This window comes from Haemaphysalis longicornis, unplaced genomic scaffold (genome assembly GCF_048455015.1).
Source record: "Haemaphysalis longicornis isolate Haplotype H1 unplaced genomic scaffold, Haemaphysalis longicornis Haplotype H1 scaffold_1, whole genome shotgun sequence".
Taxonomy (NCBI): Eukaryota; Metazoa; Arthropoda; class Arachnida; order Ixodida; family Ixodidae; genus Haemaphysalis; species Haemaphysalis longicornis.
The window spans coordinates 215,110,163-215,136,364 of NW_027526203.1; the positions used below are offsets into that span (position 1 = coordinate 215,110,163).

The 26,202-nt window shown below is 48.4% G+C and overlaps 1 protein-coding gene across 1 annotated transcript; it reads right to left on the minus strand.

Annotated features, from left to right (window-relative positions):
* Positions 1–9,005: 9,005 nt before the first annotated feature.
* Positions 9,006–13,078, minus strand: LOC144141702 (leucine-rich repeat-containing protein 14-like). Its single transcript, XM_077673219.1, has one exon. The coding sequence runs from the start codon at positions 12,840–12,842 to the stop codon at positions 11,475–11,477; it is 1,368 nt and encodes a 455-aa protein (XP_077529345.1). The 5' UTR covers positions 12,843–13,078; the 3' UTR covers positions 9,006–11,474.
* Positions 13,079–26,202: the final 13,124 nt, after the last annotated feature.

The following is a 26,202-nucleotide window of genomic DNA, read 5'->3' on the forward strand; positions in this document are numbered from 1 at the left end:
GCGTTGAAAATGTGGGACCGTGTAAGGATGTATATTGTGACATTTTAACCTTGGCAATTAAAAAATTCCAAATAAATGCAGCCAAATTTTGACGGCAAAAAAATCAGTCTACAGCCAACATGTACAAAAACTATCACTGCTCTGCACTGAGTCATGTAAATATCAAGTAGAGAATTTCCCTTTTTAGACTTTTTTTAGCAGAAATATGAAGAAATTTTGAAACCAATTGAATTCCATCATGCAGCCACTAATTGGTATGTATTATGAATGCACAGCAATCTACCCAATTTCTGTTGAATTGTTTTCTATAACTTCGAAAATACAGAGGCAAGTGAAGCAAAATAAGATTTCTCGAGTTTTAAATTTGAATTTGTCTCTCATACACTAAGATAAATAATATTGATATTACTCAAAACTAGATAGGTTGCACTTTGTAATAGTACATTAGCCATGTATGTGGTGCTAGTTGACGCACAGCAGAGACCATACAAACGTCCAAATGGACAACCACACCCTGAGGGAGTACTGGTGCCATGCACCTTATTCTGGCATGATGCCCTGAAATCCGTAGTTTTTTGACCACGTAGTAGCTTACCACACGCACAAAAAAAAAAAAAAACAGTTTAGATTAGTGTCAGGAAAATATACATGAGCAATCAAGAAAAAGAAAATCAGATTAAACGACTTTCATATCATTCCTTCGCAGTCACTGCATTGGAGCTCCAAGTATTTTCTAGTGTGCCGCAGCTCTTTCTGCAGCACGTCAGAACTGTGTTGATGTCTTCTTATCCTTTGGAGTTCCTTGTGGCTGGGGAGGCTTTCCATGGCCCATGAAGCTGCCTGCACATAATTTAGAAAACAACTTGTAATGAATTCAATGAACAGTGCAGACACCGGCTAGCTTGAACACTGCCAGTAAGGAAACACAACTCGGGCATTACCGAAGTGTACAGATAAACATTTACCCCTGGTGATTTCACACCATGGGTAAAACGGCATGGTTACGAGTACAAGCTGAGTTTCGCTGATCTCTAACAATGCCCTTCCTGATACATGCTCTCATGACTGCGCTACAGTCAAAATAAACCTCACGGCCAGAACTCACAACAATAAAGCAGCCCGCTGCCACGCGAAACCTTGAGGAGCTTGCGGGTTGTTTTTGTGCAGAAATTTGATGCGTGATAGAAATTTTGCTATTTAGTTCTGTTTCATGGACATGACCTTTACATTCCATGATTGCCCAAACATTTCACCTGCTTCAGATGTAAATGAAACAGTTTTTGTAAATAATTTTCAGTCAAGAGATTTTGAACTGGCTCTTACAATCATGCTTGTTGGCACAACGCATCACACACACGCCATTACATTAGTCTTCCCTGGGATCCAATGGTGCAAAGCACAATGAAATATAACAGAGTAACAATAACAAGGACGACACTAGACACGGGAGTCGCAGTTTTCTGGTAATGCCCACCAGGTTTAAAGCTGCCTGTAAAAACTGCTAACTGCATCTTTGAGTGTCTGCTTGCCGACAAGAAACTACAGGAAACTGGCAAAAAAAAAAAAGAAATATAACTGCTTGGCAGTTAAAGACTGACTGCAATACCTATATTCAGAGCATATCGTGCAATTTGAGAAAGATTACAAACAAAATGAGTGAAAGGTTGTGTTTACCGCTCATGAAAAATTGTTAAGGCTTTTTAAGAGTAACCGCACTGTGAAGTCAGTCTTCGCAGTCCTTTAAACATGATGCACAACTACCCCCACAGTGCCCTTCTTTAAAACAGTCGTCAAAGCGGCCCAGATCTGAGTATTCAAAGCGGCCCAGATCACGTGCCATTTGTTGCATAGTTTGCCGGAATTCTCTTTGCTGTGGAGGTTGTGTAGTCGCCAACATGCCCATCTACAAACGGCCGCAAAGTTACAGCAGCAAGCCACATTTAGATTGCAGCACAGTCATTAGCACATACAGGGTGTTGCAACGATAACTGGAACACTTTAAAAATTTTTCCTGAGCGATCCGCCGCTCTGTTCACGCTCAAACTTCACACAAAGGTTGCATTTTGTGGTCTATTTTGTTTGACACCGGGAACAACAACGGTACTTACCTGTTTATCCTGAAAATAAATAAAAACGATTTTCGCCTATGGGAAAATGGCGGCGATTTGGACGTGCGAGCCCGAAAACCGGGTTTTCTGATCGTCTGTTAGCTCATTTCTAGGTGCATTTTCTGATCGTGTGCTGCACCATTTGGCTCCGTACGTGAATCCCAAACGTGCGTTTCACTCTGCAGGTGGTTCTGTCGTTCCAACATCAACTTGCGCTGGCTCGCACGTTCAAATCAGCGGCCATTTTCCCATAGGCGAAAATCGTTTTCATTTATTTTCAGAATAAACAGGTAAGTACCGTTGTTGTTCCCGGTGTCAAACAAAATAGACCACAAAATGCGACCTTTGTGTGAAGTTTGAGCGCGAACAGAGCGGCGGATCACTCAGGAAAATTTTTTAAAGTGTTCCAGTTATCGTTGCAACACCCTACAAGGGCAGGCGATCACGCGAGCTGAGTAAATTGAGCACATCACACACTGACATGCTACTCAGTGAAAAATGTTAAACGCGTAAATTATAACGTACAACGCCTGCGCTATGCCGCTCTATCATTTCTGAAAAAAAAAAGAAAAAGAAAAAAACGCAGTCAGTACCGTGGGCTGTCACTGATGATGATCGTTGGATGTTTATGGCGCAAGGCCAACTGGGGCAAAGAGCGCCAAAACAATAGTCGATGATAGGGGTGGAACCTTAAACACTAAGTAAAATCAGCAAAAACAAAAGTAAAATCACAACACGACAATGAGCATGGCTGGTGTATAGGGCCAGATTTCATGATGCGTGATAGGAAATGAGGTTTAAAAACTTGACGTCGGACAAATACTCAAACACACGTTTCACGAAAACAATGGCATCATCACCTAGGAAAAACGATGGATGTAGGGGAATATGTTGTCTGTAGAGTTCTATGAAGTGTTTGTGTCGTGTTGTGTGAAGTGCCTTGCATGTGATTAGTATGTGCACTACGGATAGGGCCTCTCCGCACCTGCTGCACTGGGGTCTAGAAGATCCCGTCAGCAGATACGAGTGCGTCGCATGGGTGTGCCCTATCCCCAGCCTACCCAAGGCGACTTCAGTGTGTCTGTTGTGTGAGTCAGATGTGTACCGTCCCAAGTGTGGCTTTATTACATGTAGTTTGTTGTCTGTCTGTTCGTCCCAGTGTGTTTGCCATGTTCTGCGCAGGTGTTGTCTTATGTGTGGCTTGAGGTCTGTGTAGGGTACCGTTGTAATGTCCACAGTGTTCCTGAGTGCAGCAGCAGCTGCCCTCTCGTCTGCCAACTCGTTTCCAGCGATCCCTGCATGTCCTGGGACCCAGCAGAGGAGCAGCTGATGCTTCTGCGCATACACAGACATGATAGTGTTAAATACAAGATTAACTATGTGGTTTTTGGGGGGTGTATGCGATGACAGTGCGCGAACAACACTCAAGGAATCTGTGTAGATGATAGACTTTGGAATATGATTTTCAAGTATGTGTCGTACAATCAGTAAAATTCCATACGCTTCTGCTGAAAAAATTGTTGTGTGGACGCTCATGGTTCTGGCTGCACTGAAATCCGGACCATGAGCAGCGCAGGAGACCATGGTGGAGGTTTTAGACGCGTCACTGTAAAATTCTGCAAGTGGGTATTTAAACTGCAGAGACAGAAAGTGCTGCAATATTGCAGCTCGCGGTACCCGATTTTTGTCAAGTTTCATAAAAGAAAGGTCGCACGACACAGGACGAACTTGCCAAGGCGGTAAACTGTTTGAAAAGGATGACCTGTACACATCTAAAAACGAAGCACTGAGATCCGAGGCTCGCTCTTTCACTCTAAGTGAAAAGGGCAGAGGAACGGATGGGCAATTTACAAAGAGCAGAGATGTGGATGTGTCGTTAAAGACAGGATAAAAAGGATGATTATTCAGCAATGAAATTTTAAAAGCATAAAGCAAGTCCATGTATGTTCGTGGGTTCTCAAGGCTCCACTTATTACACTCAACATTAAGACTCTCAGCAGGGCTAGTGCGGAAAGCACCCGACGAAAGACGAAGGCCCAGGTGTAGAACTGGGTCAAGAATTCGCAAGGCTGTCTTAGTCGCCGACCCATACACCACACTGCCATAGTCCAAACGAGACCCAACCAAAGCAGTATACAAGCGAAGCAAGAGTTCTTTGTCGGAACCATAGGATTGGTGGGAAAGAACCTTAAGTATATTCATTGTTTTGAGACATTTATTTTTAAGTTCCCTGATGTGGGGAATGAATGTGAGTTTGTGATCAAACACCACACCTAAGAACTTGTGCTCCTTATTCACAGGAAGCGACGCGCCATTAAGAGTAATGTCTGGGTCCGGATGGACCCCGCGCTTTCTGGAGAACACAACGCAGGAGCTTTTTGCAGGATTCAATTTAAACCCATTCTTGTCTGCCCAGCCGGCAAGTTTCTTGACACCAAGCTGGACTTGACGTTCGCAGATTGACATATTACATGATTTATAGGATATCTGGACGTCATCTACATACATGGAATAAGAGATTGTGGGTGGCAGTGCCTTACCAAGAGAGTTCATTTTTACTATGAAGAGAGTGCAGCTTAACACACCACCTTGTGGCACGCCATTTTCTTGTACGTGAACCCTTGAGAATGCACCACCGACTCTCACTCGAAACGTTCTGTCTGACAGGTAACTGACACGACTGTTTAACATGTTACCCGAGACACCGAATGACTTCAGGTCACTGAGGATCCCGTAGCGCCAAGCGGTGTCGTAGGCCTTCTCGAGATCGAAAAAGACAGTTAAACGATACCGTTTATGCGCGAAGGCATCCTTAATATACGATTCAAGCGCTACAAGTTGATCATTCGTGGATCGCCCTGCCCTGAAGCCTGCCTGGCAGCTCTCGAGAAGACCGTTGTACTCAAGGAAGTACACGAGTCTGCGATTTATCATCTTCTTGAAGAGCTTGCACAGGCAGCTCGTCAGGGCAATAGGACGGTAACTTGAGGGGGACGACGGGTCCTTTCCCTCCTTCAGGAAAGCTACAACTATAGCCTCCTTCCAAGAGTTTGGAATGTGCCCCGAAAGCCAAATCTTGTTATATAGGTGTAAGGTTGTTAGAAGAGTGTCTGCGTGCAGGTGTTGTATCATTGTGTATGTGATGTTGTCTGGGCCTGGAGCTGAGGGTTTACACGTGCTCAAAGCAGCCTTCAGCTCATGCAGTGAAAACTCTGAGTTATAAGAAGATGTTGACCTATTGTTATCTAGTATAGGCTTCTTTTCGGCCGTTTGTTTGTGTTTCATGAAAGTGTTTGTGTAGTGTGCTGAACTAGAAACGTGTTGGAAGTGTTGTGCGAGTGTGTCAGCCTGGTCTTCCAGAGTGTCCCCTGTTGTGCTAACCAGGGGCAGGCTGTGTGTCTGTTGTCCTTTTAGCTTGCGTATACGTGTCCATACTTTCCGTGTGTCTGTGTAGGAGTTTATTGATGTTATGAATGTACGCCAACTCTCTCGTTTTGCCTCACGGCGCACACGTTTTCCTAACGCCTTGGCCCGTTTGAACAAGAGGAGGTTTCCCGACGTGGGGTACCGACGAAGGATACCCCACGCCTTGTTCTGGGCCTCTCGCGCCCGCCTACAGTCCTCATTCCACCACGGCCTCCGCTGGTTGCGCGGGGCACCAGAGGCGTGGGGAATGAACTTTTCGGCGGCGGCGAGGATGTGCGCCGTGAGGAGTTGCGTAGCTTCTTCGACGTGTAGGTGTCCTATGGATGTGTGGTGTAGTTTGGATGTCTCTGTAAATGTATTCCAGTTAGCTCGTGCTTCATTGAACCTATTATGGGAAGATGGACTGCATGGGCCTTTACCTATGTATGTGAGTGAGGTGGGGAAGTGGTCACTACCGTATGGGTCAGTGCCCACACCCCACTCGAGGAGAGGAAAGAGAACTGCGGAGCCAATTGCCAAGTCAAGACATGAGTATGTGTTGTGTCCTATGTTATGGTATGTAGGCTGTTTATTGTTGAAAAGGCATGCTCCAGAAGATGTCAGGAATTTCTCTATCAGGCGACCTCGGGCATCCGTTCTGGAAGAGCCCCAAAGAGTGTTGTGAGCATTAAGGTCGCCTGTAAGGATGTATGGTTCGGGCAGCTGGTCAACCAGCGCCTCGAAGTCGGAGCTCGTAAGTGCAACATCAGGAGGAATGTATATGGAGCATACCGTTATCAACCTATTAAATATTATTGAGCGAACGGCTACAGCCTCAAGGACGGTGTTCAAGGTGACAGGGTGGCATGCTAAGGATTTGCGGGCGATTATGGCAACACCGCCAGAAGAGTGTGTGCAGCCATCCCTGTCTTTCCTGTATACCAGGTAACTATTCAAGAAATTTGTGTGTTTAGAATTCAGATGTGTTTCCTGGACACACATTATGCTTGGCTGATTGGCATGCAGAATCTCATACACGTCGTCAAGATTATTCAGAAGGCCTCTGCAGTTCCATTGAACAATATTTTCTCTTCCCATTATTATGTGTTCAGAGCTACTGGAGTGTGACTATTTATGTAGGGTCTTTCGGGGCTTGCACTCTTGGGAGGGGTTTTCTGGCCTTCTCTACTGACCTGGACGTCGCAGCCCGTTCCTTCCGCTGCGATGAAAGCCGGAAGGGCTCGACGTCCATGTCGTCATCTGAAGGCAAGGGGGTGCCCAGCGGACTGGGCCCCCTTGACGTGGTAGCCTTTCGGGTGTTCCTTGCCTGCGCTGCCAGTGCCGAAGGCGTGGGGAGCACCACAGATGGCACAGGCAGTGAGGCGGGGGAGGGGGTCACTGCGACTACCTCCGTCTCCATCTCGTCCGGGCCCTCGCGTGTGCTTCGGGCCGGTGGAGAGGGGGAAACGGTGGGTCCAGCAGCATCCCCACCGGACGTGGATGCCACCACAGCCGCTGCTGGCTCAGCGAGCGGTGCGGGGGCGGGTTGGGCTGCCAGAGGCAACCCAGGGGGGGACGGGGGCGGGACCAAGTTTGACTCGCGGTACTGGGTCCCCGCCGAAACCAGACGCCGCTCCGCCCCCCGGCGAGCTGCGTCGGCGTACCTCCCCAGGGGAAAAGAGGCGAACCTCTTTCGCGCCTCGGGGAAGGTGATGTTTTCTGTTACCTTTATGTTAATGATTTTTTTCTCTAGTTGAAACTTTTCACAGGCGCGAGAGTATGCTGCATGTGGACCCTGGCAATTCGGGCAGGTAAGGTTGGTTGCAGTGCACTTGTCAGATAGATGATCATGCTGGCCACATTTGGCACATGTTGTTCTGCCACGACAGGAGTTGGTACCATGCCCGAACCTCTGGCACTTGAAACAGCGCCGCGGGTTTGGGATGTATGGCCGGACAGAACAACGGATGAAACCTGCGTTGATATGCTCGGGCAGTGTGCAGCGGTCGAAAGTCAGAATCAGATGTTTGGTGGCTATTTCTTTGTTATCTCTCCTAATGACGATGCGCCTTACTGCTGTCACGCCTTGATCTTTTAGGCCTTCAAGCAGATCGATCTCTGTCTCGGTTAGGAGGTCTGGCTCAGATATCACACCCTGGAAGCTGTTGAGGCTGCGGTGGGGTGTGACTCTGATATCCAGGTCTGCCATGCGGGTTTGGCTCATGAGAGTTGTGGCTTGCTTCTGTGAGTTAACCTCAACTAGGACCTCGCCAGTTCTTAGTTTTTTAGCATTGTATGTGTTGCCTAGGATAGATTCAAGAAACTTGGATACAAGGAATACAGATTGTGAGGAAAGAGGCTTGGATTTGTCAACCGATTCAACTATCAAAAAACGTGGGTAGTTGTCAGGTTTCGGTGAGTTGATGGCAGGAAGAGGTGGAAAAGATTCTTCGGTGCGGACCCTTTTCAAGGTCCGATCATGTTTGGGGGGGGGGGTTTACGATTTACCATATGGCATGTAATAGAAGCAGGGGACGGGGGCACTTTCTTCTCAAACCTTACCCTGATAGCCTGAGAGGTCCCGGAGCTCCCTGCCTGGTAGACAGACAGGGAGCCCATCCGCCGGAGCTTGACCTGGGCTCCGACGGCCACCGTTTGAGGCTTCTACCCTTCACCTTTAAACACATCACCACGGTAGGTTACAGTTTATGTTGGGGGCTCGGGGTCCGCGGTGTCGCCAACACCGTCACCATGAATACTCAAGGTGCCCCGTGCGGGGGCTCAAACTGACAAACACCTCGCATTCGCAACCTTTCACGCTCACATTTTAAGCCACAGAAGCGCAGAGACACGGCAATCCTGGGACACGGCAATTAAAAACCCTGGTTTCTAATCTTTCTCTTTTCGATAACCTTTCGTGATTGTGAAGCATAGATTGGAAAAGCAGCTGCTGCGTACGAACACGCTCTGTGGAAGTCGAAGTATCGCTATTGCGTCTTACATCGTAGGATACAAACGTAAATGCCTCTGCAACTTTTTTTTGGCCAATATTGGCCAATACTCCAAAGTGATATGCTTAGCTTGACAAACGTGCGCTCGAGACGCACTTGCAAGAGAGCTCAGCATTTTCTTGATATTTTTAAAACTGCGGTCACCATACACAAACGGTTTACTCAACTGCTTCGCTGTTAAAAGTAATGTTGCCCACTGCTCGGCATCTCACACCGACCCCATGCACTCAGCCGTCTGCGCCGACCTCCGTTCCGCCCGTGGTGGCGCTGGTCCACTTGATGATCATGCGAGGCATGGACGGGTGTGGAGCCAATGGCTCGTGCATCGCAGCAATACAGGCGTGCACCTGTGGAACCAGCTTCGCTGGATGGGCGATTGGCGAGCATGCAGCAATATTAGGCTGTTATACTCCCTTCCTTGATGCGTCCAGCAAGTATTGCTGTAAACAGCAGTTTCATACGTCAAAGCCTGTAGTTCGAGTTTGTTGGCAAGATTTCTTTTTTCTTTATTTTTGAAGCAAATAAACTTCAGCAAATTATCTCCTTGGAATTTCGTTATCGAGAGGGTGACACCCTGTCATGGTGCTTCACATACGTACGCTTCAATCTGCGACGCAACTCGCAAGCTGCAAATATCACTGTATAAACAATGCAGCAAAAAACAGAAAAATACCAAAAGAAATATTCCAAGTAAGGACTGATCAGTTGTGCAAAGGCAGACGCAACCGTTGCATTATGACATTACAAATGGGCCATTGAGACGAAAGGAATGCGACAGGCATTGCCCTACAGCACTTTACTGAACATCGTGGCACCGCCACAGGAAGCAAGAAAATCTGAGTGCCTGAAAATACAAAAGGACTTGCATGCATGCCGCTCTGGTCTCGACAACAGGAGCGAGGCCTCCAAATTGCACAAGGGTGGCTTTCTCCATGCACTTGAGTGGGCCGGAAAATTGTGTCTCGCCTGTACATTGTGGCACACATTAGCTACCAACAGGCTCACACCTGGGCTTGTGACTCCCTTTCCCAGGCTGACAGCAACCACAGTAATCCACCCCGTCAGCACCTGTATTCTAAAAAATCCTGAACTATGAATCAACCCAAATTTAAGTCCCATTCACCCACCCTTAAACACTCCACTCTATCCAAATTAACATTGTCCCCCCTCCCTTCTGACAACACCAGCTTTACCCAGCTGTTTTTTACTAGCGGTTTTTACCTAGCCAGCCTCTACCATAATAAACAGCAGCAGGCTGAGACCAAATCCACAACGCCCGTCTAACAGAGCAGCAGTGGAATAATTAAGGCCCTGCTCTGTCTGCACCGACTATGACGTGCGATGCTGAACAATTGTCACAGCAGCCACCAGTGTCGTGGAGACTGGAGCCCAAGACTAGGGGCAAGCACCGCGTCATAACAATCAGTCTAATAAACTTGTACCTTCCACTCCCTCTTAACTTAAAGGAGCCATGAAGAGAAAACACAAGTTTGGTTCATTCAAAAGATTGTCTCGTTAGAATCATACTGACACCACTTTTAACGTAAACTTCGCTCAAATAAGCTACATAATTAGGAAAAACGGGAATGGTCATGCGACCCACCAGCTCATTTCCCGCAACCGAACCTGTGATGTCACATGGGCTAAGCTCTGCAATTGGCGGAGGCTGGCAGAAGCAGACGCAAATTAGGTAGAGCTTACAAACTAGACAAACGAGCGATTTGCGCTTAAATTTAGGGCACATTCTTTACAAAGCAATAGGAATGATGGGACAAACAGTGGAAGTTACGAAAGCACATGTAAACATAGAAGTACTGATGCGTTCTGCTGTTCGTACTGCGCACAGCATGCTTTGGTTTAGCTGCACAGCACTATGGGGCTTGGGGTTGTCTCAGACGACACTGGCCGATTGACGCAAGCAACGGTGTCTTACGTGACCCCATTTGTCGAGCGAGCACTGTTTCAGGGAACGAATATTTTCTCCCAGAACAAAAACAAGCCAGGTTTAAATGCGGGCAAAAACAAACCAAACGCTTGCCACGGTATGGTGGCGCCATCTAGGTTACGGAACGTAAAGAAACGCGGGAACAAACCAACACCGCTACAGGGTGGAGACAACCTTTGAACGGTCCCGTGCCGCCGCAATTGGGCCAACGATCTCAACGCATTATTCTTTTCGTTTCCCACGAGACCTAGCAACGCGAAACAGACAATATGATTCAAACTTCAGTAAACCGCGTTGCGGCGATAATTTTAGCGCGGTTTTGACACAATGACTTGCTTCGGCGGCGAGCGAGCAACCGAACATGGCGGCGCCAGCGTTACGTGTCTCTACCCTGTACGGCGGATGCGTGAATGAAGGTACTCTAGGCTGCAGAGCGGTCGGTTCCCGTGATGTCACTTGGGGCCACGAAAACGCACGATTGAGCGGGAAAATCAAAATTTTAACCTAAATTGTTTAATTTCTCAGTGAATAAAGCACCGTTTGTATCCGGATAAGCGCTGGGGGCACTATAAAACACGAAATCTTTCGAATATATCCAACTTGCATTTTCTCTTCATGGCTCCTTTAAGGGTTAGGATCCCTCCACCTCACGAGCCACATTATGAACAGCCTAACATTTGAGTAAACTGCGCAATGCTGCATTGCAAGACATTTAAAAGGTATACTTGATTTTGCATCCCTGTGTCAAAATGCGGAGCTCCTGGATGTTTACAGTAGAAATTGTTGTAGTGGGCAAGACAGCACTCCTACATGCTGTAAAATGAGCAACAAGTGTCTGCAGCGGCAGACAGCAAGTCTGTAATCGGAAAGAAGCTTGGCAAAAAACTTTGTAAAGCCAAAAGGTACAGGTAAAACGCTTACAGACGGGGATGCTGGCCCACCAATACCAAGATAACAAAATGTCACTGTAGAAGATGGAACCCGTGCCCAATACCAGTACCCTCTCTAGACCATGTCAGTCTGCACTCGGATATGTGGCAGTTCTGCTTCGAGATGCTTGATAAGCTCAAAGTACGTAGGACTAGGATTGCTAGGAACAGGAAGCAGCAGGTGGGCTAAATGCGGCAAGTAGTGCAATAACAGGTCACCGACAATAACTGCCAGATTGTCCTCGGAGAGTTTGTTCCACGAGAGGTCCAGCCAGTGCAGACTGCTGCCACAAATGCGAAGGGCTTCCCACAAAATGACGAAGCTATCAGCTCTCAGCTCGCAGTTTGACAGCAGCATTACCTGAAGCTTCTCTAGGGTGAAAAGCACGTCAATTAGTTCCGGAACCATGTGCGAGAGATTGTTGTCCGACAGCACCAGACTGTTGAGATTCTGAAAACGGCCGATGACCCTGAGGTCCTGCTGGCGTAGGCCGCAAGCGCTGATATCCAGATGGCTCAGTTCCCGCGAGCAGCGTGCCACCAGCGTGTTCAGGTAGCCGCCGATGCGGCAGCTCTTGATGTTGAGCCGCCGCAGCCGCGGCAGGCTCCGGATGGTGTCCGACAGGTAGTCGTAGTGCTGGGCGTCCCCGCGGCGCACGCCGTTGGACGACACGTCGAGGGCCACGAGCCCGCGGAAGCGACGCAGACGCTCAGACACTCGCAGGAGCCCTTGATTCTGAAGCGAGTTGTACGCCAGGCTAAGGCCGACCAGCGCGTCCGGGTCCAGCATTTCGAGGAGCTGCAGCAGCTTCGCTTCTCCAACGCCTTCGACCTCCAAGTTTCGAACCTCGAACTGCAGCACCTTCTTGCCCAGGCGGTGCTGCAGGAGCGAGCAGAAAATGTCGAACGAGTACCCCTCGCCGATGAGGAAGTCGCACCTCAGGCTGCGCGGACTGCCCCACGTCTCCTTCTTGGAGAACACGGCCATCTTGCGCTCGACGAACTCCATGAGCTCGCGGCCCAGCTGGAAGCCCGTGACGTTCAGGAAACACAGGTTGTCGTTTTCCCCCCTCAGGGCGAGCTCCACGAACGCCCTCACGATGGCAGTGGTGGCCACGGCGCGCTTCGGGTGGAGCGCGAGGGGGCAGCTGCCGCCGACCACGGCGGGCAAGTCGAGCGAGCTGCCGGGCCACACGGAAACCAGCAGCTGCGCTGCCCGGTCGCGCCCGTCTTCCACGGCCCTGACCAGGAGCTCCGCGATGAAGGCGACCGGCACGCTGGGAAGGACGCGAAGCAGAACGCGGGCATCCCGAACCAGCGCGTGACCGCACACGCTCCGCAGGCTCTGCACCTTGTCGACGCTCCTTCGGCACCAGCAGTAACCGTACAGCGTTTCGTGCGGCATGCGGTGGGACATCACCTCTCGGCTATCCTGCGCCGGCATGCTCACGACGGCTGGCGAAGGCAGCACCCGGGTTCACTCGTCGTCCTCTCCTTGGAGCCGCACCCGTCGCTGCCGCCGTCAAATTGAGCGCACCTCATTTGGCACTGTTGTCGGGCACAATAGAGTGAAAATTTTAAACATTAGGCAGCAAAACACTCGCAAAATTTCAGTGAGAGACCTCAAACTGCCTTCGGAAAATGCGCCGGCTACCAGCCGGCCACAGACGAACTTCTACCACTTCTACATCAGCAAAGCATGGCGGGAAGACCGACTTCCGCCGGGAACGGCGGTGGGTGAGTTCAGCGCGCGTAGTTTTGAATAGTCTAAAGTTCGTCGATAGCGTCATCAAGGGAACGCTCGAAGAATCTGTTTGTTGTGCGACCTAATGCGAAACAAACCGTCAGGTGTATACGTCTTTGATGCGGTGAAAACACGCATTGGAGCCGTGACATCCTGAATTCCAGAAACGGTGAGCGATAGTTTGTGACAGAAGTCAAAATTTCAATTCTCCTGCTAAATCGTGTGGCTTCGTGACGTCAGCAATGACATATATATTAAGAGCAGGGCCTCAAAACTAAATACCTGCTAAATACAAGGGCTACTACTATCTCACAGGCGCCCATTTGATCGTGACCTCCGAGATCGGCTGCCGACGGCGCGCCCACAGAACAGGGAGGCGCGCCGTTGCTCCGGCCACGTGGAGCCACAGTGCCACAGAATGCTGAAGAGCCAGTGTTTGCACTTTGCTTCTTGCCGGACTTCTACACCTGCCATATTTTTATTACGGTTTATACCAATCGTTTCCTAAAACGACTTGACAAACATGGTCACGTAAGCGACCGTTCCGCTTGTGTCAGTTCGTCAGTGTTGGTTCAGACAAGCCCAGCGCATCCGATGGCTGTGTTAGCGGTGTCAGCCGGCAAACAGTTGTATTAACTCTACGCCGGCAAAGTGCCGCACTGACTGCTTCGGTGTTTACACGTTCGTTCGTAACTTTAATTGTTCACCCCATAATTTTTACTGCTATAAAAAGAATGTGCCCTACATTGAAGTGCAAATAACTCGTTCGGCAAGCTTATAAGAGCAGTTTGTGTTCGCTTTTGCTGGCCTCAGCCAATCGTCCAGCAGGGCTTATGACATCATAGGTTCTGTTGCTGGAAATGAGCTAGTGGGTCGCATGCCCATTCTCTTTTTTCCTAATTATGTAGCTTATTTGAGCGAAGTTTATGTTAAAAGTGGTGTCAATACGATTCTAGCGTGGCAATCTTTTGAATGAACCAAACTTGTGTTTTGTCTGCATGGCCCCTTTAAGGTAATTTCACGTTGATGGGACTCACAAAAACATGAATTCAAATTCTTAACTAAATGGCCATAATTTTCAAAGGAGCTCGTGATGACACCGTCATAGCTTGACTACTCGCTACACGTTGGTACTCGCGGAACCTTGTTCTTCACAGAAAAGCTGGCACAAGGTCACCTGGAAGGCCACGCATCTAACAAACTCGATCGCCGAAGAATCAGCCATAAACCATCTTGACCTGGAACTCAAATGACGCGGATGTCACGTATGTGGGAATGCACGAGCCAAAGGTACAGAGAAGCATTGAATTCTTCGGGGATCATAAGAGTGAAACAACTTTTTCGAGGCCAGAACTGGGCTTGAAATATGGGATAACAGTATTTCAATAATGGCATATATTTTGTACGAACGATTGGTCACAGTATGCTTGGTCAAAGTAAAAAACAGCTAAAAAGTAAAAAGAGCTAAAAATAAATAGGTGAAGAATACAAAAACTGGTTTTATTGGAACACACACAAGAAGAGCTTACCCCGGTGCCTGGCGTGGGACTGTTACGCCACACGAGATCCGGCGAGATATTAAAGGGACACTGAAGTGAATTTGTCAAGCTCCCGTTTTTGCTTGCACTGTGTAGACTGGCTCAAATTAACACACTATTCATCGTTTATCCGGTTGACAAATCGGTAATTATTTTACAAATTTAGCGCGAAAGAAGAAAAACTATTATGCGCGGTTTGCGGCGGGCGCACCAACTAAAGGCTGTGACGTCAGGAGGGGGGGGGGGGGCACCGTGATTGGACGATGCCCAAGGTTAGCAATCAAACAAGTTTCGGTTTCGGTTCTGTAAAACAACATGCTTGACATCTGATGGCGTTGTTGGATGGGCATTCTCGATATCTCAGTTATCGCCGTACCGCGCTTCTGCCATGTTGTCGGCTGTCAAATGTCTAAGATAAACCTCCCAGGGCGGCTTGGAATCGCAGAAATCACTAGACGAGGCCTACGCAGTGGATGAACGCCCTCCGCGTTACCGCAGACTCTCAAATGTCATGCGCTTTTCCCGCATATTCGGAGCTTGCCTCACTCATGTCTGTTCGTAAAAAGCTAGTTCGCACCAGGCCATGGAGGACCATGGCACCAGGCCAAGGGTGTGCTGATTCAGGCCTGGGCCCACTGCCCGCAAGCAGTCGGTGCTTGTGGCAACAGCAACAGCACGCCAACGAGAACTCGCTAGCGCGTCATTGTCAGTATGCGCGCGTTCTGCGATCTCGCTCGTGGAGCAGTGAACGTTACGGCCCAAAAATGGTGAACTCAGTTCAGAAAACATCGGCCGCATACGAAAAAAGCAACTTACAAAAAAAAAAAAAAAAAATACATGTACCCTCGGGGATTCGAACTTCCGACTTTCAAAACAGAAATTCCAGCGCCTCAGACAACTAGGCCACGAGCCGGCGCTGGTCGGTTCGGGTATATAAGGTTTATAATGTATGACCAGATTACAGTTATTTATTTTAGGCAGCGTCTGGAACCCCGCGCGGGGCACGAGATTTAGCCCCCTCGCAACGGCTCCTGCCCCGCGTGACGTCATATATACGTCATAGTGACGTCATATTAACAGCAATTGTTATTAGTTTGCGTAGTAGAATACAAAAAAGCACATTTTTTTACATTTTAATAAAAAATTAGGAAGCCACTCATTTGCTAGAAGTTTTATAAAAGAATTTTTTTGTTCGTTCTTGCGGAAGCCGCCGATGCTGCCGCTGCTGGCGGTATGGCGTATCCGAAAGTGCCGAAAGCCCTGAATGCCTGAATTTCTTGGGTCGACAACGTAGATGAAGCAGAGTTGATAGAGTTAGAAGCACTATCAGAATGTGCGAGAACGTTGCCGTATGCGGGCACCAAGCCAGCCTTTCCACACGGTAGCGAAATCCTCTCGAGTAATGCTGCCGATGGTACCTGCGTTAGATCTACGACATCGCGCAGCCGAGTGGCCCCGTTCGAACAACCCACGTCCCACGCAAGAAAAGACACCGTCCGAGCGTGATTATGTGAGCCTGCTGCGGCATGTCCGCGCGGCGGCATCTGCTATCAACAGTTTGCACCACGGCAAGTTCAGAATGCTTAAATGGGTGGCCTGAAATCGCGGTGTGTTTTCAAAATGACAGCAGCGCGGAACTTAGTGCTCAGGACGTAGGCTGGACGCGGCCACTGATATTTTACTGGTCGCATGTGCGCATTAGAAGTGCAAACCACGGATAGCTAGAAAAGGTAATCATTGGTGTTCCCACACATGTACCGCGTACAACCCAGCACAGTAGTTTCCCCTTTAAGGAGATTAGCAAAGAAGACCCGAAAATCTGCAGTTTGTCGCGTTTTTTGTATGTATTTTCGAGTGGACTGAATTGTGGCTTAGAATTGTTTACCCGAAATAAGTTTTGTGCGCGGAAAAGTCTGGTGATCATGGGCTTCTTGCATCATAAATGCATGGTATTCAGCGCTTGAAAAGATTTTTCAGAAGAAATTATTGCAGCTGTAGTGGTGAGCCATTTCACTACAGTAAAATGTGGCAGAAGTACATCTGCGATACAAAGTATGTGAAAGAGTGAGAACATTGGCAGTCTCGTATCCCGTGGCCCAGATTGTGGCTGGGTAGTTTCCATCATGCATTCAGCTCCTCACATTGGCACACACATGATGCTACGACAAATTAGGAACTGGGTCCTCCAAAAGGTACACTAGCTAGGCGCTTCATGCCATAGCTGCTGCATTGGCATAACCTTCACGTCTCTGTATATGTGTCAGTATATGCTATGTTGGCCATATTTTACCGAGTCCCCTCATGCAAAGGACTTAATTCAGGACACCCAGCCGATAGGGTCAGAGAAGAAGCTGTACAGACGGTAACAGGAAGGGTATACACTTGGCCAACCATCATGTCTCCATCATATGAAAACCCATGGGTTCTATGCAGGCTCAATAGTCTACGTCAAAGAGAATCTTAAGATGTGCCTGGAACGTGAAAGCCTCAGCGGATTGTTTGTGTCCATGGGTATATGCAGCGAACACACTGCAAATGTAATTGATAGGCAAAGGTCAAGGCTGTAATGGTGGGAGTTTAACCAAAAGAAATGGTGAAAAACATCCCAATTTCAAACTGCATTGGTGTAATATGGGCACGAGTGACGTCATATGGACGTGCACTGTAAATGCAGTTATCTGTGTTAACTGTACGTTACCACTCAAGTGATACGATCAAACGGAATGGAGGCCCCACTGCAATTGCCCAGTTATGCTTTTTTTACGGTGGGTTCGGTTGGTGGCTGTCAATTGCACAAACAAGATTCTGTGATGTCATAGAGAAATAGCTGGAAAATGTGTATGGAACTTCCACTGCTCTACACATTTTCTGTACTATCTTATTTGTTTGAAGTTTACAATAAAATTGATGTCATTTGTTTTTTGGGCAAAGAAGTCTTTTTAATGAACGAACCTTGTATTTTTTCTTCGTAGCCTCTGCAACAGCCTGCCTACTGTGCCCCTAAGCAGTGGTCACTAAACAAATGCCCACTTGCCAGCCAGATACTGGCCAGCTAGACTGGTGTCAACAAAAAAGGAATCTTTCTTGGCTTCTCTGCAGAGCTTTGCACTCAAGCAAAAAGATCACTTGGTTGTTTGGCTTTCCTGCAGGACTGTAGTGTAGTGCTAGAAGGCATCACTTGCTTATTTGGCACTTTTTCTGTGTATTGTGCCAAGAAACCCTTGCGTTTTATTTGGAAAAGGAACTTCACACCACAGACCGTGCAGAGAAAGTAGAGCTACTGACTCTTTTCACAGCCACGGAAGTTTGGTAGAATCACTTGTCATTGACAAACACCATGTTTGCTTTCTGTCTGAAGGTGTGAATCTGGGAGAGTTGATTTATATTTTGGGGAAAAATACAGCGACAATAACAGTACTGAAGTACAAGGAAAGGTGCTGTGATGAACATGTCCATGTGTTCGCAGCTTTTTTGTCCAGTTTCTTTCCCGTATTTTTTCATGGACTTGCTACAGTGCCTGATCAAGCCTGTTTTTGTGTAACAAAAATGTCAACAGCGAAGCACTTATTAATGCTCACATGCTGCCCGTTGACACCAAAGCAGAAGTACGTTCATTGGAGTCATTTTATTGTTGAAGCCTTCCAGGAAACTTACAGCTTTCAGCTGTACTGCAATATTCACAAACAACAATTAAGACATTCACGTCCACATAGGTGTCCTTGGCTCCAGTTCCTGCACAAGGTATTAAGTACTCTCGGGAGAGGGTAATGTCAAGCTGTACAAGAGCCATTCCCTCGTAGATGTGTTCCATAAATTGTTTTTTAGGCTTGTTAGCTTAAAAAATAGTTTCAGTGCCCCTTTTTTTTTTTTTTCAAGCTAATTACCACCACCAGAGAATGTGCTTTCTAGCAGTTGGGCTCTGCTGGGTATGCATCGTTGCAAACAAAATATGGGACACTGTATTATGGCCCTTACGACTAAGCATAGTCACTTAAGCAATTAGCCGAAACAGTTTTTTACACAGCACAGAGTAGCACAGAGTCAAAAAGCAAAAGAACATGAAATATCTCCTTGCAATCAGAAACTTTTACTGTTCACCCCCTCCCCAAAACACAGAGCAGACAATTACCAGCTGTGAACACAAGTATTTACGTCAAGTTGAATTCCACAGGGTGCTCCGGATGGGTACATTGATGTCACAGTCAATCAGAATTCGTGAATCCACTGTAAGCCTTCGAGAGAAGCTCTCACCATTACTGGCCATCCAACTGAGTGGGCATGAAAGTATTGTTGTTGGTTATGTTGACTTCCAAGACAAACACGAGTAAACAAAAAACTAGCGTACCAAAATACATAATCAGAACAGATGCAGGATGACGTTTTGTTGGCTAACCGGGTTGAAGGCAGAAGGCACTGGGGCAAAGGTTAGGGAAATAAAATCCATGCGGTAATTGTGAACGAAGTTATGAGACGCGGCCAGACGATCAGCTGGTAAGGAGGGAGGGCTATCCTATCTATCCCTTGCTACCTCTTTACTATAATTGAGCAGATAAAAACCTTTCATTAAACTTGCTAGCTGGCAGTTCCACGTACCCTATGTAGAAAATTTCAAGGTAGACAAAACATTGTTTCCTGTGCATTCAATAATAGCTGCCTAGAGATTGCTTAGAATTCGCAGCTCATTTGAAGTCTTGCATATCATGAAAGCACAATAGTATTATTCGAAGGAACAAATTCGAAAAACATAGATGAACAACAAGTCACTTGTTTACCTTGAGCACACCAAACTTGAAAGCACTATTTAACACAAGTGTCAAGCTTGGCACAAACGGCGATCTTATCGGCTTGACTTCTCCCGAACTTGCACATTTGGAGCTTGAGCCTCCTTGCACAAGAAGCCAGCCAGTGGGCGGTTGGTTTCAGCGATAGCTGAGTACCTATGCTGCCCATGGACGGGCGGCTGCTGGGCTCTCCCATTCACCAGGCCACCCACGAAAGTGGAGCTGCCCTCCCTGCATGCAGCGTGCACGGATCGTTTCCGCGGGGTAGTAAGGTTTCTCGCAGTACCCCGCGAGAAAAATTGCAGAACAGGCTACATGCCAGGACGGATTGCGTTCGACGATGCCCTGCGTTACCTGACGATACTTGATTCGTGCCATAGCCTCCTTTATATAAAGTATAAAGGAGGCTATGTTCGTGCACACTGACGCCGCTGACACTGCGTCGCTCGCGCTATCACGTCATCAAAGTCAGCTACCTCGTTAGCCACGGCGCAAAGCGCTGGAAAACTGATCCGCACGTTTTACGCCAGAATCAAAATACAAGGCTTGGAATGCAAGTAGCGATCGGAACAAGTAGACAACGAATGCAGGAGCATAAAGCCGATGGCACGCGAACTCCAAGACAATATGAAGCTAGCAACATATTTAACGGCAACAAAAGGAGCACGGAAAAAAGCAGGGCGAAGCAGCTTGCCAAAATAGGATGCGTTAGGCTTACCAAGACTAGCAGCAGCAAGTTCACGAAAAATACTCAATAAATCATTTCAAACAACCCTCCGAACAAGAAAAAAGCGCCGCGAGGCAGCCGCTGCGCAGGCTTGCGGTTGGAGCCAAGGCCGGGGCCGGAATCCCACATGGCGCACACACGCCGTCAAAAACGTCTTCAAATGTGCAAAAAAAAAAAAAAAATAGTGACGTCACAGGAAGTCACGTGACTAGTTTAGTTTGACGTCACTTCTGCGGGGCAGGAGCCACCGCGAGGGGGCTAGATCTCGTACCCCAGGCCTCTCAAGCTTGGACGTTCCCTGTCTTCCCTATAGGCGGCGTAAAAATCGACGCCCCACGTGACCAACCTAAAGCGCTGTTTTCGACCATCAAGCCCACCAGACGGCACAGGCAAAATGTTACTTTTGGTATAGAATACAAAACATTCATTCCGTGACTCAAAGAGCCCACACAGTTCGCTTACAATGTGTTATTTAAAAATACTATTAACAAGTTCCGCATCAAACATCCGTTGAGCAAAAATGTACGCAACTTTTTACGAACAGCCGACTGGTGCACCACCTCGTTTCTGAATTCGCAACCACAAAGCCGCCAATTCAAATTGAAACCGCTGCAACGGCCGACCGTTTCAATGTGCGCGGAGCACCGGTTTCGTGACTGTTATTGCTGTTATGTGCTTTTGCGTCCATCAGTTGTTGAGAGGACTGGCAAAACACGGGAATTGAGTGCTTGTGGAATGACAAATGTGGGAAATTCCGCATCGGAAGGTAGCTGTCGAGGCCAGAATATTCGATTCTTCCAACAGAAGGTGAGTGTTATGCACTCCGCTAGAAAGACGGTGCAAAGGAAACCGTTGTCGCCGTCAATACTTCATTTGTGCCCTTCGTTCGAAATCTTAGCGCAAGTGAACGAGTTGTTATGGCAAAAAAAAAAAAATGTTGTCACGAAAGCGACGTACAATTGCAGCGATCGAAATGAAATGATGTCCTGGCCTCTGTAAACTTGCGGATGTCAATAAACGATTTGTTCTCACTTGCTGCTCACTGTGGTCTGTGCCAGTCGAGGCATAGCCTCCTTTATACTTTCTGTGCCTGCGACGTCGCCTGGAGAACAATAGGAGGGCTCCGTCGCTCGAGTTGCGGAGAGCCGCCGCTCACTTTGCAGGGGTGAGACAGCTGCGCATATTGCGCAGTTTTGATACAAATTCGTTTTCCTGCGCCAGGCTGCTCCAAAAGCTTGGAAATTGCAAAAATTGCGCCAAACTGCTCCGAAAGAGTATGAGAGCCAAGGATTTTAACGCTCCCGTCTATTTAAGTGGGGGAAAATGCTTACTGAAGGCATGATTTTCCTGCACCTTGAAGGTGATGCTGTTTGTAAAGGTTTAATTGATCGATAATTCAATAAAAAACCCGCATAAAATTGTCTCCGAGATAAGTTTTTCGAAAGTTGCAATGCCGGGTTGCACATGTTATACTGTGCTAATTTTTAAAGTTTTCCCATATAAAGTTTTCACAAACTACTTGTGCAAGTCGATTTTAAAACAGCAATTTTGGGAGCGCCGCATCTCCAGAACGACATCACTGGGCGCCGCCATCTCGGTGCGGTGAAGATTGGAAAACATGGCCGCTGGGCGAAGCAGTTTCTCGTGGTTCAGGCAGAGTGCACTTCGCCGATTTCTACCGTGGTTTTAGTTATGGGGGTGGCCGGGTTTACATTTAGTCGTTTGACCTATTGCGGGAAGTTACGCGACTCGAAAGACGGGGGTTCATCAAAACAGGGTTACCCGCGATATCGCCGTGTTTCGGCCTGAGTGCGAGGCGCGGGGCGTGCTTGAAGTGAAATTTGGGACTCATTGCGGCGTTATAAAACGCCGAGTTCTTGCTATTGACAGTGAGTTTGCGAGCGGCGGGAGTGGGACGATGGACACTGCAGAAGTGGCGGCGCAGGCTGCATCACCGCCAAATGTTCTAGCAGTGTCCGATAGCGGGACGGGCTATTATCGCACGCTAGTAATAATGGTTCATCTATCTGAATTGAAATTTAATGCCAAAAGAAATTTCATGCCAAAACATACCAATACTCTAATTACGATCGTAGTGAACGCCCACCTTGGGGCTTGAAATGGGAGGGCTGGGGGGGTGCGACGACTGTCACCTCGCTTTGCGCAACTTTTGCCGTGGCTCTCAGTTGTGCGTAACGCCGAGTCTGGGATTACAAAAATAACAACTTCGGCATTCACGGGATAATAAAAATTCCTTAAAATTGCTTAGTTTTTCAATTCGATATTTTCAGCGGAACTCCGCGTTATCTATGCATAGAGCCCAATTAATGTAAAAATGGTTTGAAAAAGGTAGTGTAGTTCGTTCCTTGTGATACTCAGGTAGAAAAAACTTTATTGAAAGGCTGTTTCAGTGTTATGTACGTTCAAAACCGATTAAAAAGCGCACTCCCCCACCTCCCCCAGAGTGGCCAAAAATTTGATTTTTTAGGCTCCTAAGGTGACAATAAATGTCGTTCTCCTGCTCCAAATCAAGGTTCTTCTGCTCCAAAATCGAAATTTCGCTGCTCCAAAAGCTGCTCCCAAATCTGGTTCAGCTGTCTCACCCCTGACTTTGGTGGGGGCGCCACTTACGTAGAGTGCCGCGGCCGTCGGCGCGCCGATGGCGAGCCCGCAGCAGTGCCGGCGTGCGCCCGTTAACGCACCTGGCTCAGTGGCTAAGGCGTTGCGCTGCTGAGCACGAGGTCGCGGGCTCGATTCCCGGCCGCGGCGGCCGCTTTTCTGATGGAGGCGAAAAGCAAAAACGCCCGTGTGTTCGAGATTTCGGCGCACGTTAACGATCCCCCGGTAGTCAAAATTAATCCGGAGCCCTCCACTACGGCGCGCCTCATCGCCTGCGTTGCGTCGGCGCGTTAAAACCTACAATCAATCAATCAACCGTTAACGCACCGTTATAGAGCTCGCTTGCTTGCAGGTTGCGTGCTTTCTAACAAAATCTCTACTGGTGGAAATACAGGAAGAGGTACAGCCCTTATTCAAATGGTTCAAGTGGTGCCAAACGTAAGAGTAATATTTAATGAACACTTATACGGCCGCGAATCGAACCAGCATCATGCGTAGCAGCACGACGCCTTCACAGACTGCGGTGGACACTGTGCGGAGTTGGCCTATGATTACCACGACCCAAAAAATACTATAAAAGAAGAAAAATAAAATGCTTAAGTGCATATAAACGTGCTGTTACAAACAGCATCGCATTTTTTTGTTGGAGAAGCCCGTGATGCATGCCGTGACGCACAAGTCTTTTTTTTTTCTCCAGCTTGCGGCATGCTAAGTGAAACAAATGAAACAGGCAGGAAAGCATGTTAAGTTGAAATGGGGTGCAACCCAGTGGGCAGAAAACAAGACCAGGCAACTGATTGATTGTAGGGTTTAACGCGCCGACACAACGCAGGCGATGAGACACGATGAGGCGAGGGGTAGTGGAGGGCTCCGGATCTCGTACACACGGGCGTTTCTTGCTTTCGCCTCCATCAGAAGAGTGGCCGGGAATCGAACCCGCGACATCGTGCAAAGCAGTGCAAAAGACCAGGCAATTAACTCATTCAGTGGAAACCAAAAAGCACTCAAATATTTTATTCTCAAGAACAAGAGACAACAAATAAAGGCGGCTTTTTAAAGCTTTACATACTTTCTGCAAAAGGGCTTTTTTTTTAAATGACTTATACACGTCATTTTTGTCGGTGGCTGCACAGGTATGGTTCACAACTAGTGGCCTGAAAAATTTCAGGCAGATCAGCTGTGCCAGCTCCTTGTGGTGCAGCTGTTCACTGTGGGGGCAGCTGAGGAGGCCAGAATCAACAATGGCAAGTATAGCCGTTTCCTGAAGTGTCCTCAATGGCTTCTTCAGCTTCGGCTCCTCTTTCGGGGCAGTTTCTATGAACGGGCGCAGGATGTCCAAGACATAGACGAGCTTATCAGAAGGGTACCGCAGTCCGCCTCTGTCTTGGTTTCGTGTTAATTCTGATCTGATTGTACGGTGTAACGCGCCGACGCAACGCAGGCAATGAGGCGCGCCGTAGTGGAGGGCTCCGGATTAATTTTGACCACCTGGGGATCTTTAACGCGCGCCGAAATCTCGTACACACGGGCGTTTTTGCTTTTCGCCTCCATCAGAAAAGCGACCGCCGCGGCCGGTACCGTGTTACTTGCTGGAGTGGCTCGTCGCTCCGTAGTCAGCGAAAAGCAGCTGTCGCACATCACATGTGCGACAGCTGCTGTTCGCTGACAGCTGCCTAACGAACATCTAACTGGTCATTGGAACGCAGTGATCTCCGCAGAGTGCCGAACAGAGATCCCTACTGGACTTCCTGGTGACGACAGGACTTCTTCCACATCCCTCTGGCGTCCGAAACGAAAGAACCATGCACTAAAGGGCCCAGGTACTCAACATTGCACGTGGAGGAGAAGCAACATGCGATTTTCCAACAAAAGAACTCGGTGCGGGAGCAGCACGCCAGCCCGCTCGGAGCTGCTAGTGCGGGAACAGAGATCGGCGGCGGCCGCGGGGCAGCGGCGGCAGCCCTACGTGACTAGCGCCGCCACTCGGCGGCCAGTGGCAGTCGGCGAGCGGACGGCCGACGGTCGCTGGCGGCGCACGCCGCAGGCACAGAAAGTATAAAGGAGGCTATGGTCGAGGCCATCTGGTCACCTGGCGTAACATCACTTCACTAGCGCGGCGCAAGTAAACACGCGACCAGCGTGCCAGCCAGGAGCCAGCAGGAGCAGCCACGGCCGGACTCGACGCCCCTTTCGCGCGCGGGAGGAGGAGAGTCGAGTCCGGCCGTGGAGCAGCGAGCCGGCCGCCGCCCTGCGAGGGCAGCCATGTTATTAAGGAGCTCAAGCGGCCTGTGCAAAAAGCATCCGCCATGTTTACAAAGCCGTGTTTACAGCGCCATCAAGCGGGCGTACTGGGTAGTTCACGACGCCGCCACTACGCTTTTTCTGGCACTACAGGCAAAGCTAGACCTTTGCTGGCTGTCCCTATCCGCACGCCTCGCGCGGATTATTTTTAAAACTGTCCGCACGCCTCGCGCGGATAATTTTTAAAACTGTCCGCACGCCTCGCGCGGATAACTTTCGAAACTGTCCGCACGCCTCGCGCGGATAACTTTTAAAATTGTCCGCACGCCTCGAGCCCGAATGCAGCGCCGTGTGCCAAGTTTCTTTTTCTTTGAGTTATTATGGACGCCCCAGTTTCTTCCTCTCTCAACTTGGATGCTACCCGCGTGTTACGTTGTTGTGGCCCAAGTGCAGCCAGGCCTCTCAAGCTTGGACGTTCCCTGTCTTCCCTATAGGCGGCGTAAAAATCGACGCCCCACGTGACCAACCTAAAGCGCTGTTTTCGACCATCAAGCCCACCAGACGGCGCAGGCAAAATGTTACTTTTGGTATAGAATACAAAACATTCATTCCGTGACTCAAAGAGCCCACACAGTTCGCTTACAATGTGTTATTTAAAAATACTATTAACAAGTTCCGCATCAAACATCCCTTGAACAAAAATGTACGCAACTTTTTACGAACAGCCGACTGGTGCACCACCTCGTTTCTGAATTCGCAACCACAAAGCCGCCAATTCAAATTGAAACCGCTGCAACGGCCGACCGTTTCAATGTGCGCGGAGCACCGGTTTCGTGACTGTTATTGCTGTTATGTGCTTTTGCGTCCATCAGTTGTTGAGAGGACTGGCAAAACACGGGAATTGAGTGCTTGTGGAATGACAAATGTGGGAAATTCCGCATCGGAAGGCAGCTGTCGAGGCCAGAATATTCGATTCTTCCAACAGAAGGTGAGTGTTATGCACTCCGCTAGAAAGACGGTGCAAAGGAAACCGTTGTCGCCGTCAATACTTCATTTGTGCCCTTCGTTCGAAATCTTAGCGCAAGTGAACGAGTTGTTATGGCAAAAAAAAAAATGTTGTCACGAAAGCGACGTACAATTGCAGCGATCGAAAT